Source organism: Limanda limanda, chromosome 15, assembly GCF_963576545.1.
Source record: "Limanda limanda chromosome 15, fLimLim1.1, whole genome shotgun sequence".
NCBI classification, from domain to species: Eukaryota; Metazoa; Chordata; class Actinopteri; order Pleuronectiformes; family Pleuronectidae; genus Limanda; species Limanda limanda.
The window spans coordinates 12,579,799-12,594,119 of NC_083650.1; the positions used below are offsets into that span (position 1 = coordinate 12,579,799).

Sequence of the window (14,321 nt, forward strand, 5' to 3'; positions counted from 1 at the left end):
TGGTTTGATAATGACAACCTCTAACTCTCACAGGACAATGGGCACTGTACTAGCTTCTCCCTCTCTTTCCTCAGGGATGACCAAAATGTCAAAGATGATTGAGGAGAGGCAGCAGGAGCTGACGCACCAAGAACACAGACAGATGCTGGTCAACTCCATGAGCACTGTCAAAGAGCTGCTGCCTGTTCTCATATCAGGTGTGTATGTGAGTGTGCGTCCCTGCATGCGTGCGTGTGCCTATTGCAATGCAGGTCACTGAGCATCCAACGGTTGTTATAGCAACCCTCATAATTACAGTCATTAGTTAGCAGGGATGTCAGACTGACTACACACACACACACACACACACACACACACACACATACACAGACACACACACACACACACACACACACACACAAATCCACTACTGGCAGCTCTACTGTCGAAAGTCATACTGTATCTGCAACAGAACACAGACACACGGTTAAAGCTTCTGTTACAGCCTCTGTGCCAGCTGTGCATTCAAGCTTCAGTGTTCATTGTGGATGTAATGTCAAAAACGTTTGGACCTATAGTTTGGCTTTGCAAGAGCCATTTTACGATTTAAGTTGGCTTTAATCAGTATTGTTACATATAACAATGGATCACATGATTACCGCTACTAACTGTGATGTCACCCAAATCGTTTTGGTTTAAGGGAACACAACTTCAGTGTTTTGGTTCACTCTTGTGGCTCTCATGTCACTTTTGGCTAGTAAATTAGCAACTAAGTGGAAAACATAGTGGAATATTTAGCTGCCAAACAGCCACTCATTTCCCTCAGGTGCTGGTGGAGACCAAAAACAGAGCTCAAAGAGACTGAATATTGGACTTCACATTCATCAAACAAAATAAATATTAATGAACTTTGGTAAATGTTCGGTGGGGAAAGAAATTTGTCAAATAAGTCAATTTTATTTGCTCCTATGCGACTACAATCATTCAAACTCATGTTTCCTTTCTCAGCTATAAAGATCTTTGTCTCAACAAAGACCAGTCGAGGTGCCGGCGTGGAGGAGGCGGAGAGGAACAGAAAGTTCACATTTGAAAAGATGAGCGCTGAAATCATCGAGATTATAAGAGTCCTTCAGCTCACCACGTGGGATGAAGACGCGTGGGCCAACAAGGTATGTCCTGTGCTCCATATGGGGACTATTCAATTTCTTCATTTTATACCCTGAACTCTCCACATACCTGAATCAAAGTCAGCCACTTTTTCTTTGGAGTGCCTGTTCATACACTAACACACACTTAGCCACACAATCCACAAATCACTCCTTGCTGCAAAGAGCATCACTACAAAAAATCACTCTTTACTTTGTTTCCACTTTTCTTTTGGCTCGTTAGTATAACTCCTGGTTTTTCTTTTTCCTTTTCTTTCTTTACCTTTCTCGTCCATTCTTTTCCTCCCTGTAGAAGGTAAGCCTGTTTCTCTGCCCCTCTGCAGCTTCCAGCATGCGAGTGTGTATTTATTCATATATCTGTGTAGGAGATCCAGAAAGGGATATACTGTACGTCCCCATGCTGACATATATACTGTATGTATGTATATATCTGTCATGCTGGTATCAAACAGTAAGTACGTGTTGTGTTTAAGTCCACTCAATGTTAGCTTGTGTGATGACGTACAGTACGCGTGCTTCATCACTGTATTACTACATGTGCATATGTTTGTCTCTTGATGTCCATTTGAGTCAAATGGCATGAGATGACAGTTATTGACAAATGTATTTTAGTTTCACTGATGGCATTTGTTTCCTGTGCTGCTCATGTCTACGGTGTGATACAGTCATTGATAACAAATTGAGAAAACTTTTAAATCAGAGTGAAATCCCATGGAATTATTCTGGGCACATATGTTACAGACAGTGGGATGTTTTACCGGTAAAGATCAGATCTGATTGACTAGTCGAACCTGTAACCCTGCATGTTTTTCTATGTGAGACACTGGCAGGTGAGTGTGTGTGTGCGTGCGTGCGTGCGTGCGTGCGTGCGTGCGTGTGTGTGTGCCTGTGTGTGTGTGTGCTGTGGACAATGGACAATACTGCATCCTCTTTTTGTTTGAGCATCTAGTGTGACTGTCCTCTGCTCTGGTCATGAATTATAGAAATAAACTGCTTGCTGTTCAGACTCATTCATAATAGATGAGATGTATTGAACGGTTCCACTTAAGTGGATCATTCTCCTCTGAGCTGGAAAAAAGGCTTTTTTTCTCCATCTGTTGAAGAAATATGTGTTTGTGGCATCTTAACTGTGAGATTGTTGTCCTTTGTATACAATTCTAATTTTCCACTTAATTATGAATAACAATATATTTTGTAACAACTTATCAGTTTATAGGTCCGTCTATAAAGGTCTCACTTTACAATACAACATAAATACTGCTGTTAATCATGATTTTATGCCTCATGAATAAATAATTTAGTGGAGCATTAGAGATTAATATAAATTAATGATAAAGAAAGTAGACTTTGGTTCAAATTAAGTATTAATTAAGTCATAAATTGAGCAGCAATGCTTTTTAGAACAGTAATCATTTATCAATACCCAATACCATTATGCACTTTTAAATAGTCACCAAGTTTGGAGCTGTAAATGTTTTTTTTATAATCAATAAAATAGCAATGATTAAACTTCTTTACATAAAAATAAAAGGTTTGTGATTTATTCCTGTCAACCCAAAGATCAAAACCAACATGTATTACTTGTATACCCAAAACCTGCTTTATTTTCTAAATGGAAGCTGAACAACAGCTCTGTAATTGCCTTTGCCAAGGAAGTTTGAATTATACAAAAACCATTGGATGGATTACAGCAAAATGGGTCAGGGAAAAACCTTCGGCACAGATCCAGAATCATAGGGCATTATTCTACATTTTTGTTTATTTATCAGAGAATAATAATTCATGGATCTTAATTTTTTGGAAATCCGGCATGTTTAGAAGACTGACATTTATGAGTGTGTGCAATTTGGTATAAAAATCTGGATCTAATGAAATAAATCTGCTTTAATAAGGGGACTGTTGGACCTTTATGCCCTTCTAGTTTATGTTGAATCAATCTCATCTCCAGAGAAACCCTACAGCTCATGTTTGTGACTCAATCTTCTAAGATTTATATCCTCAGTAAGACTGAATGGAATCAGGGCTGAGAGCTACAGGCAGGAGAGAGCAGTTGGAAGCAATAGAGACACAATCTTTAAATGGGATTTGTTGACACTAAGCAAAATGTACAATAAAATCAGCTTATTCTTCAATTAAGGCTCATAACCTATTCATCCAGTTTATTTTAGAACATTATTGTTAAAACAGTCATGAATCTGTGACACCATAATGTGACATGGTACCTTGTTGATTTAATACCCACTCACACAATGCTGTGTTTTCTCTTTACCTCAGGATATGGAGGCTATGAAGAGATCTCTTGCTTTAATCGAGTCTAAGATGGCACTAGCTCAAAGTTGGCTCAAAGACCCTCATGGACCGCCAGGTAGGTTTTTTACCTCATGCTTAAAATCTCAATCAACTCTTCAGATGTCACATCACAGTCTCATCCCTGGTGCCTTGCCGTCCCCAGGTGGCCACGGCGAGGTCGCCCTGCGTGTGATACTGGACGAAGCCGGTAAGGTGGGAGAGCTGTGTGCTGGGAAGGAGAGGAAAGATATTCTTGTAACTACCAAGGCTCTGGGACAAATGACCGACCAGGTCGCAGATCTACGAGCCAGGTTTGTATGAGGGAATTTGAATGAACCCAGTGCTAACATATTACATTTTGTCGTCACGTCACATGTTATTTGTTTGTGTACAGAGGCCAGGGCCCGACCCCCGGGTGCATGCAGCGTGCCGGCCAGTGCTTGCAGGGCTTAGACTTGTTATTTGGCAAAGTGGACGGAGCTTCCCGCAGACTGGAGGCTCTCATCAACGCCAAGCAGGCCATTGCCAGGAGGCTGGACGCAGCACAGGTCAGACAAACCAACAACCCAGTAATCCACATTAACCTTCCCCCAGGTGAATCATATCTACTCCCTGCATTTGTCCTATTTCTGCCTCTCATGTTTAAGTTTAGTTTTATATTTCCAGCAAGTGGGGGAGTAATTCCATGAAAGTGTGGATTAGAGAAGCTGCTTATAACATTCGACATTTAGTGAACTTTTCTCATTGTTGAGGCTCTCCTGTGGTGTTTTTGTGCAGATTTATGTTGCATATTTCATCAGAAGAGAACTTCATATATGTGTGTTTCCTCAGGCCTGGCTTGCTGATCCTAACGGTGGTCCTGAGGGGGAGGAGAACATCCGAGCGCTGCTTGCAGAGGCCAAACGCATCGCTGACCTGTGCGAAGATCCCAAAGAGAGGGACGACATCCTGCGCTCCATCAGTGAGATCGCCGGACTCACCGCCAAACTCGTGGAGCTCCGCAAACAGTACGCCGTCCCTCCTCCGACACACGCACGCCTAATATTGTCTTGTGATGACTATAAGTAACTCCTAGACACTCTTTTTTTCCAGGCTCAAACTACAGCTTCATGTCACCGGTAGATGGCATATTTTACCTGCCTGGAAATTATGTTGTTGCCTGTCAACCTTGGGCATCAGTCCAACCATAAGGTCTTTAACTGTTTGAATATGGTGCGGAACAGATGGGGCCGTGGTGGTGATGTGGTGGGTCGGTTTGAGGATTCATATTTACGAGACCTTAAGAGAAAATAGTACTTTCTTCAAGGTTCATGCCACTAAAGTAGGTTTCAGTTTGAGTTTGTGACAGTATGAGTATTCAGTAGACAGTAGATTCATACCAAGATGAGTCACCACCAGGGACATATTTTATGTTCTGCACCTCCACTGCATGTTTTGGCCATAAAAGGAAACCAGAGAAACCCAGCTGTTGACCAGATCCTCACCCAAACTTTCTCTATATAGATATACTTCCTTTCTTGTATTAAGCTAAAACTGGCCTGTAAGGGCTCTCACTGTACCTAGGGGTTATATACGACGTCAGAAAGAGTAGGTAGCAATATGAAAATTAAAAAAAACTCATTATACAGAAACATTTAAGTTGACTAAAGATGGAAAAGTGGCATTAGCCTTCGATGGTGGTATTTTCCTTTAAGAACGGTGTCTAATAGGGAATTGGTGAATCTCAGGCTGAAAATCTGCATTGTATTTGTTTCTTTTAATCATCTCTGTCTGTCGCTGTCTCAGGGGCAAAGGTGACAGTCCGGAGGCCCGTGCACTGGCAAAGCAGATTGGTTCGGCACTAATGAACCTGCAGTCGAAAACCAACAGAGCCGTGGCCAACATGAGGCCGGCAAAGCCCGCCGTCACCTTAGAGGGAAAGATGGAGCAGGCCCTCCGCTGGGTGAACAACCCCGGGGTGGACGACAGAGGAGTAGGTGAGTGCGGTCGGATGACGCCTCTGGGGAGGGATGAGGTAGTAGTTTGGTTTTATAAATAAATGCTCTGACCTTCTGTGGACGATGGAGGGGGTGTGCGGGTGGTTATGGCAGCGATTAGACATCAGATACGGGGTCTTGAAAGATGCAAGGTGTTTTATGAGTCATTCAGGAAACGGTTCTGAATGAGCGACAGAAATGAGCGTGCTGCCAACTGATGTCGCTTCCTTTCCCCGTGCATTAATCACCGACTGACTAACCTGACTTGCATTGTTTCTAATGTTTGTTTTGCGCGTGCTGCTGTATGCCCGTTTTGTCATTTGTCTTTTTCCTATTTCCTCCCATGCTTCCCTATGGGAGCAGAGTGTGAGAGGCTGCAGTGGATCACAGGTACCTGCCTGCTATACGCTTTCTGTGAAGATATAAACAAACACTATAGAAATTCATGAGGTCAGCATGTGACACATAACACCGCAGCGTCTGATTTACAAGAAAACATATGCACTTCAAGAAAAGAGAAGTCTTGAGTCATTTCTCATCCTTTGTCTTCCCGTTCCTGTGATGCTCCATTTGCGAAAAAGCACCTATAATTTTTGTATCTGGGGGTTTTATGATTGATTCTGTCGAGTGTCTCTCTCCAGGTCAGGCAGCGATCAGAGGAATGGTTGGAGAAGGGAGGAGGTTGGCAGGAGGCTTGTTAGGCCCGTATCGACAGGACATGATTGGACGCTGCGACCGAACAGAGGGCCTAATGGGATCTCTGGCAGAAATGGCGGCCAGGGGCGAGGCAGAGGCTCCTCACGCACGAGCCACAGCCGCGCAGCTGCAGGAAAGCCTCAAGGTAGCTCACAAACACACAATTCATTTTTATTTATCTTAAAAAACTAATACTGTGCAACCAAATGACCTCTGTGGGCATTTGAGGTTATAGTGAAGATCACTATATTTCTGAAAATCTGTTTAAATCTTAATGATTCACAGCACATGTATAATATTTCCATGTCATCAAATGCTGCAATCATGAAAAACATGACAAAAACAAGTATTGGTGCAGAGCTCCCCCTTGTGGCCTGACACGACACCCTCTGCTCCCACCAGGACCTGAGGCAGCACATGCAGCAGGTGATGACCCAGGAGGTGTCCGATGTTTACAGTGACACCACCACCCCCATCAAGCTGCTGGCTGTGGCTGCAACTGCTCCAGCTGATGCCCCCAACAGGGAGGAGGTCAGTAAAAAACCTGATTTCTACTGATGCTGCACAATCCAGATGTTGAGCGTGCAACGTCTGACGATAAAAACATTTGCGTTGGCGACAGGTTTTCGACGAGCGTGCAGGGAACTTCGAGGCCCACGCAGGTCGGCTGGGGGCGACCGCCGAGAAGGCTGCTGCTGTGGGAACAGCCAATAAGACGACAGTAGAGGGGATTCATGCTGCTGTGAAACATGCCAGGGACCTCACGCCACAGGTGCTCCTGTTTGTTCTAGAGTCCTTGATATACTGTAGCACTGACACTGATGAAATACAAAGCTGTTAGAGTCCGTCCCACGCTGAGGTTGACATGTTTGTGAATGTACCAGGTGACCTCGGCTGCTCGGATCCTGTTGAAGAATCCTGGAAACAAAGCAGCGTACGAGCACTTTGACACCATGAAGAACCAGTGGATTGACAACGTGGAGAGACTCACTGGTGAGAAGCTTCTCAACACTTCTTGTGTTTCAGTAATTATTGACAATCTCACATTTTGAACATATAGATCTCCCAATCTACATTAACATATGAGGTGGGATTATAGAGGTTAATCTGTGTGTGTGTGTGTGTGTGTGGCGTCAGGTCTGGTGGACGAGGCCATCGACACCAAATCTCTCCTAGATGCTTCCGAGGAGGCTATAAAGAAAGACATCGACAAGTGCAGAGTTGCCATGGCAAATGTTCAGCCCCAAATGCTTGTTGCCGGGGCAACAAGCATAGCAAGACGAGCTAACCGGGTCCTGTTGGTGGCAAAGAAGGAAGTGGAGAACTCTGAAGATCCGCGCTTCAGAGACACAGTGAAACATGCGTCAGACATCCTCTCACACACCATCTCCCCCATGGTGATGGACGCCAAGGCAGTGGCTGGAAACATTCAAGATAAAGGTACAGAGATATACCACGAATCACATGTTCAATATACTGTAGTGTGTGAGAAGGAAACACACTGTACATTCTCTCCTATGCAGCTCTGCAGAAGGCCTACCTGGACTCATGTCTGAGGATCCTGGGTGCCGTAGGAAAAGTTAGAGAAGCTTTCCAACCTCAGGAGCCTGATTTCCCTCCTCCTCCTCCTGACCTGGACCAACTCCATGTAAGCATGCACACGTTGCGTTTATCTTTACGTAAAAAAAAGATTGGAAAGATTTGTGCTCCCTGATTGGAAATGAAATCAGAGTTTAGTAACATTGTGGGTTTATTTTGCCAGTGTGGTCAGTCAAATCTGTTGAGATTTAGATCTAAATTTAGATTTAACAACTCAAATAAAATTTCCAGTCTTTAAATGTCTATGGCAAATAATCCCAATCTATAGTAATTTACAGCATATGTACTAAAATAAATAAATCTAATTCAATTTAAAAATCAAAGAAGGGCAAAAGAAAACCATTGTCACTTAAAGAGCAACAAATGGTTAAAGAAAACTGTGTCTTGAGATTTGGTCTAGAGTTCCACTGTGTCAGGGTGAAATTCAAGACAGATGACTTTTAGTTCTGACCTCAGGAACAGTCATGAGGTTTGAGGCAGAGGAGCTAAGGGAGCTACCAGGCACATGCGTCATAGTTATGTCAGAAAAACAATAGTGAACAAAACTTTTCAGTGATTTAAAAGCTGATAGACACCTTAAAATTAATTAAGATTAATTCAAGCTTCTTTATTCACATGTAATACACCAAACAGAAGAGTGATACAGTCCAATGTGCTGTTGATAAAAGCCTAAGTGTTAATTTTTCTCTGTCTCTTAAGAGAAAAAAACTCTGAAGCTACATTTCCAATCCAACACTCATAAACCAGTTCAGGGTCGAGCATAACGTGACTGTTATCAACCTGTTCCTTTGTGTTCAGTGCAGCTTCACAGCCAACTGGGGTTAAACCAATACTACACGGTGTCACATGTTTCATCACAAGGTCTATTGTGCAGTTTTTATCAAATGTAGCATCTTTCAAACTGTTCTGGATCATTAGTTTTGTCTCCCATGTCCCTCTTTGCTCTTCAATACATGTTTGTACACAACGTGTGTGTTGGTGTATATTTTCCAGGTCAGTGATGAGCAGGCGCCACCCAAGCCCCCGTTGCCCGAGGGCGAGGTGCCCCCGCCGCGGCCCCCTCCCCCAGAAGAGAGGGACGAGGAGTTCCCTGAGCCAAAGGTCGGGGAGGTGCTCAGCGAGCCCATGATGGTGGCGGCCAGGCAGCTGCACGACGAGGCGCGCAAGTGGTCCAGCAAGGTCAGTTCACACAAATGGTCGAGGGAATATAACAGTCTGCACAATCATCCCATTAAAAGCCAAGGATTTCAAAATCAGATATTCAGATTGGTACAGTTCTGGGTAGAATAAGTTGGCTGGTTTTGTGATATCCCTATTTCCTATTAGCACACGTGGTTTGGATGATCCCAGGATTTTACCTTTCCTCTATAGTCCTTTTCAGACATGAACGTCGTTCTTTGGAGAAAATCCAAATAATTGGTTGCGAACTTTCTTTGGAGTTTCACAGAGGCAGGATGTAACCTAAAAATCCTCCATGGAGATCACATGTTTTGCTTTATAGCCCATTGACATTGACGTCTGCCTTTATCACTAAAAGCAATCTTGACATGGTCATCTGTATTTTCATGCAGTTCTTTGTAGTTGTTGTTGTTATCATTTTTGCCTCTGTATTGTGTTAGTAATGTAATCATCACACCCACTGGCTCACTGTAAATCTCGTGCTGTACTCTCACATGGCCTCACGCAGACATTCTCCAGAGTTTTCATTTGGTTTTTCCCCTCTGGAGAATGTCAGGAGATTATCCGGGGGTTCAGTGCATGTCTGAAAGCAGCATATGGCCGTTATACACTTCTCACATTCTGGGAATATCCTGAAACCAAGTTTTATTTCCTGAAATCATGTTGACCCTCAATAAGGAAGATGAGTGGCTTTATCTCTTCTTCAAGAGGAAACTGTTATCTGTTCAAAGGTTTTGAGAAATGAATGAGAGCAGTGGCACATCGTCTTTAAAGTAGACTTTACTTGCAAATCTTCTATCCATATTACGTCTATGTTTCTTCTATGTGTGTGTTTGTGTCCAAGTGTTTCTGTGTGGAGGAGCTGTGTAACGGAACAGTTATATTTTGTCTGTATATAACCAGTGATTATCCAGGGAAAAATGTCCGGTTGCTCTGTTTTCTCTGAGAAGCTTGTCACAGTTTTCCCCTCTGTAGTTCTCATGACAGTTTCTCCTCACATGTTTTATGATCCCTGCATCAGAGGTGTCGTTGGAAACCAGTCACAAGAAATGTCTTACAATAAGCATCGTACATTGTTCCCCATCACACTCCTAAAAGGAAGCCGCCCACTGGTTTGGTTACAGTTAAACCCAGTTTGACTGTGCAAATGCTTTACAAACCACAGCCTCAGACTCAGGCACATCGACCTCCTGCTGCCGGCTCCTCTCTCTTCTTTCTTTCTTTATCCTGCACCGAACATCTCTGCCTGAGCGTTCAGTTTCACCTCCCCTCTCCCCGCTCCTTCACAGCCTTCGCATCTGCTCCTCCTTTGTTCTTCTGTTCTTCCATCCAGTGCCTCTCATACTGTACTAAATGCTTCCTTCCCTCCTCCCGTCCCTGGCTCTCCCTCTCCCCCTTCTTCTCCTCCGCGTTCCTCCTTTTTTTCCCCCCCTCCCTCTCCTTCCTTTTTTCATTCCAAATCGACCCTGCTCCTCCAACCTCCCCTGCCCCCCCGCGCGCCCAGCCTGAGGATGAGGAGGTGGTAGAGGAGAGGGAGGTAGATGATGACGATGAGTTTACTGATGGTGAGGATGACTATGAGCCCGAGCTGCTGATGATGCCCTCCAACCAGCCTGTCAATCAACCCATGCTGGCAGCCGCCCAGGCTCTCCACCAGGAGGCGCGCAAATGGTCCAGCAAGGTCTGCACACGTACATGCACATGAGCGCTCACACGACCAGATGTGGGAATGTTTTTTTTGTAAATGGCTTCAGGTGTTTGGAGCTGCACATGCACACATCCACGCATGCAAACACACAAGAAAACACCCTGCAGGACAAACCAACACCCTCTGGAGCACCGGCTGACAGTCACAGCATCTGATCTGCATCTGTCACCACGGAAACCAGCTGTGTCGTTGCCTGACACTCAAACACACGGTTGTGCTGACGCTAATGCTCAGGTTGCACTAATAGGTCGAGGGTTGTTTGTTTGCACCACTTAGTATAAACTGCTTCTTGCTTCACAAGTCCCTCCCCCTGTGTTCACGACTAGGTAGAGTGGTTTTTCGCTGTTTTCGCTGTTGTCAGTCACTCGTTGTCTGACTAACCTGTGAAGCCAAGGATGGCAGTTTCCCAAAAGACCTGTGGGTGACGTAGCTTTGCTGTTAGACTGCCTGCTCACCCAGTGTGAGGCCTGCTCCTGCTTCCTGGAGCCCCAGGGTGTGTACTGATCTCCTCTGGCTCTGTGAAGGTCACCTCCCGGGTTCTAACCTCTGTGATGAAGGGGAGAGCACAGTTACCCTCCCAATTACAATGGTTATGAATTTCAGAATCATCTTCCTCCATTAGGGTGGAGGAATATGTGCTCACGTGCACTGACACTGCATGCAGCCTTTTCATTAACACGCTTGAAGACTTTGTGCCTGTTTTGCTTTTGTATTTCAAATTCATTCAGCAGCATTCGTCTCTAATATCCCACATTTGGATTCTCATCGGAAAAATGTGTGGAAACATGACCCAAACAAAACGCTCCTTTTGCATTCTCATCTCGTATCCATTATCCTGCTCACAGCTCTCACTGCTTCCTCGTCCTCCTGCTTCTCCACAGGGTAACGACATCATCGCGGCGGCCAAGCGCATGGCTCTGCTGATGGCCGAAATGTCCCGGCTGGTGCGCGGCGGGAGCGGAAACAAGCGGGCGATGATTCAGTGTGCCAAGGACATCGCCAAGGCCTCGGATGAGGTGACGAGACTGGCTAAGGAGGTGGCCAAGCAGTGCACCGACAGACGCATCAGGACCAACCTGCTGCAGGTAAGAACACACAAAACGCACAATGAACAGTCCTTTGTGTCTCGTCCAGAAGGTGATTTACATATTTCTCTGCTTCTGCAGGTGTGTGAGCGCATCCCGACCATCAGCACGCAGCTGAAGATCCTCTCCACTGTCAAAGCCACCATGCTGGGACGGACAAACATCAGTGAAGAGGAGTCAGAGCAGGTAAAACTGGACTTAAACCAGAATTTATCACACAATTTATTCCAAATTATCTGCGATAACAACTTAGAAGGTGTGAATAAGAAGTATGTAAAAGAAATCTATTCCTAGTTATAATGGTATGTCTCTATATAATTCTGTTCTTGGTTGAGGTAACTGTATCAAACCAAGTTTCCTCTAAATATGTTTTCATTTAAATACTGTAGTAGCTAAAAGCTGTGATCCAAAATGTCACCAAAAAGCTAAGAGAAAAGTTCAAATACAAATTTATGAAGCAAAACATTAAGTATTTTCACATGAATGTGTGATATTTTATTTTTTAGTTTATTTAGTTTATTTTTGTTTAGTGCATATATATAATTATAATCTGAATTCTTCATCCACTACTGTTAACTTAAATTTTGCACAATCTCTGTTATTAATTTATCAACTGCTTCACCGAATGTTTCCCCGACCAGGCCACAGAGATGTTGGTCCACAACGCCCAGAATCTGATGCAGTCAGTGAAGGAGACGGTCAGGGAAGCAGAAGCCGCCTCCATCAAGATCCGCACGGACTCAGGATGCACCCTCCGATGGGTGCGCAAGACCCCGTGGTACCAATAAACCAACCCGGTCACTGAAAACACAGCGACAGCACACACCTCATGTTGGATTCATGACGTGCACACCTATCGTGTGCATTAGATTCGGTACAGAGCGGGTTTCATTCACCACAGTGAATTCAGCTTTGCTCTCCACTTCCCTTTATCTGTAACTTTTTAATATATATTTTTATGGTATGTTGTGTTATGAGAGTTTATCCAAATCCCAAGTATATATATTTTTTGCATGAAGGTTTTTTTCTATTTTATAAATGCAGATTATGACATTAAGATATTATCTCCTAGAAGAAATTTAATTTTCACTCAGTGTTATGTTTTCTTTCAGGGAGTTTCTTATTGTCTATTGTATATACACTAATTATTTGTTTTATGGACTCAGCGATGAGTTTGACACTAGAGTGTGAAATCTTGTGTGAGCCGATGACGGGCTCTCCGCTCTTCATGTTTACTTTTAGTAATAACTCTGTTCTTAACTGTGGATTTTAAGGTGACACGTCCTCACTGCTGTCCAGTGAAGCGCCTGTACGCAAACAACTAAAAGTTATTCTGGATCAAAAGTGTTTGACGACTAGTAGGCCAAAGTTGCAGTTTCTAAAACAATTGTATAATTGTCAGTAAAAAAAATTGTTGATTGCAGGAAGGTTGATACTTAGACATGAGGTTTTCTCAGTGGTAGTATGAGTGACAGTAAAGCGAAAGTTAGTTCAGGTGTTTTTATGTGTTTTGAGTTGTTTTCATTTCTGTCACAGTGAACAATACCAAAGGATTTTATTTTCGCACTGTATAAGCTCCAGGTTTTTAAAAACAACAAAACAGACCCTTTTTATTTAGGGAACTTGGAGAATTTGATGTGTTAGATTTTCTTGCCAAAAGAAGAGAGAATGCTTTCTCCTGCTTTGCATTTTGTAACCAATTGTATTGTCTTGTTTCTGCACTATCTCTATAACAGTTGAACTGTTGGGATTTCTTTTCCAAAAAGAATCAAAATCAATGATTTTAAACAGAGATCTATCATGTTTTTAGACTTTTCTCCTCAGTAGTCCCAACCTGAATAACTTTCATTTAAGTACAGATTTTCTAGGCAACCCAGGTGGTTTGAGAACAAAAACAACCTTTTAATGTGAAATCAGACAGTGATTTTGTTTTTGTTGTCTGTTTTTTATAGGTTTAAATTAAAAAAAACTCTTAAAAGGGTGTTTTTGTCTGGAATACCTACACAGCTGTTTAAAAGCTTCATAACAGGAAACTCGTCAGTAGTAGGTGCAACCAGATTGTTATCCCCTAAACAGTATTTACATTTTTTTTTTACAATGGCAACTTTCACTGTTAAATGGAGAATTTGTACGTGTGCCTGTGTGTTAGCGTCTTCACTTCGACAGTACACGTGAGCCGTCCATGTGATGGAGAGCTCTGAATAGCAGCACAGAATGTAAACCGCGTCTTTATTTTGATTTGGGCCTACTGAGCATGTAGCAGTCACATGACCCCTCACTGAGAGCGACAAAGTGTAGTTCTGTGTGTACCTGATGTGTCCATCCACACACTGAATGTATTATGATATAGCTTCTAGCCCTGCCAACACATCTGCTGTGCCTTGGAAGAATAAAAGATTATAATTATGTTTTGGGAGTTGGCCTATTGATTCACTGCGGTCAGCACGTAAACACATGACTCCATGTCCTGAGAGAAAATGACTGGTTTAAATAGTTGAATCAAAGTATTCAGTGTTGTTTACAACTAAAGTCTACCTGAGTCATTTCAGCATACTAATGCTAAAGCAGGTCTACTGTTAAGCATGCCAATTGAATATAATTCAGCATGTCTGCATGCTAATTGGTGCTAATTGGCAGTTTTGGC

General features: G+C 43.3%; 1 protein-coding gene across 2 annotated transcripts in view; it reads left to right on the plus strand.

Moving 5' to 3' along the window:
* LOC133020232 (vinculin-like) overlaps positions 1 to 14,083 on the plus strand; it is a 24,029-nt gene extending 9,946 nt beyond the window's left edge. The window contains exons 5-22 of one of the 2 annotated variants that reach the window (XM_061086723.1): positions 75 to 197; positions 988 to 1,148; positions 3,420 to 3,510; positions 3,598 to 3,745; positions 3,829 to 3,982; positions 4,266 to 4,441; positions 5,220 to 5,410; positions 6,052 to 6,251; positions 6,509 to 6,637; positions 6,729 to 6,878; positions 6,991 to 7,099; positions 7,244 to 7,546; positions 7,630 to 7,754; positions 8,699 to 8,884; positions 10,389 to 10,565; positions 11,474 to 11,677; positions 11,759 to 11,863; positions 12,319 to 14,083. In XM_061086723.1, the coding sequence (XP_060942706.1) occupies positions 75 to 197; positions 988 to 1,148; positions 3,420 to 3,510; positions 3,598 to 3,745; positions 3,829 to 3,982; positions 4,266 to 4,441; positions 5,220 to 5,410; positions 6,052 to 6,251; positions 6,509 to 6,637; positions 6,729 to 6,878; positions 6,991 to 7,099; positions 7,244 to 7,546; positions 7,630 to 7,754; positions 8,699 to 8,884; positions 10,389 to 10,565; positions 11,474 to 11,677; positions 11,759 to 11,863; positions 12,319 to 12,465 (2,879 nt within the window). In that variant the 3' untranslated portion in view covers positions 12,466 to 14,083. The remainder of the gene's footprint in view (positions 1 to 74; positions 198 to 987; positions 1,149 to 3,419; positions 3,511 to 3,597; positions 3,746 to 3,828; positions 3,983 to 4,265; positions 4,442 to 5,219; positions 5,411 to 6,051; positions 6,252 to 6,508; positions 6,638 to 6,728; positions 6,879 to 6,990; positions 7,100 to 7,243; positions 7,547 to 7,629; positions 7,755 to 8,698; positions 8,885 to 10,388; positions 10,566 to 11,473; positions 11,678 to 11,758; positions 11,864 to 12,318) is intronic. The other variant, XM_061086724.1, reaches the window with a different exon arrangement.
* The last annotated feature ends 238 nt before the right edge of the window (positions 14,084 to 14,321 follow it).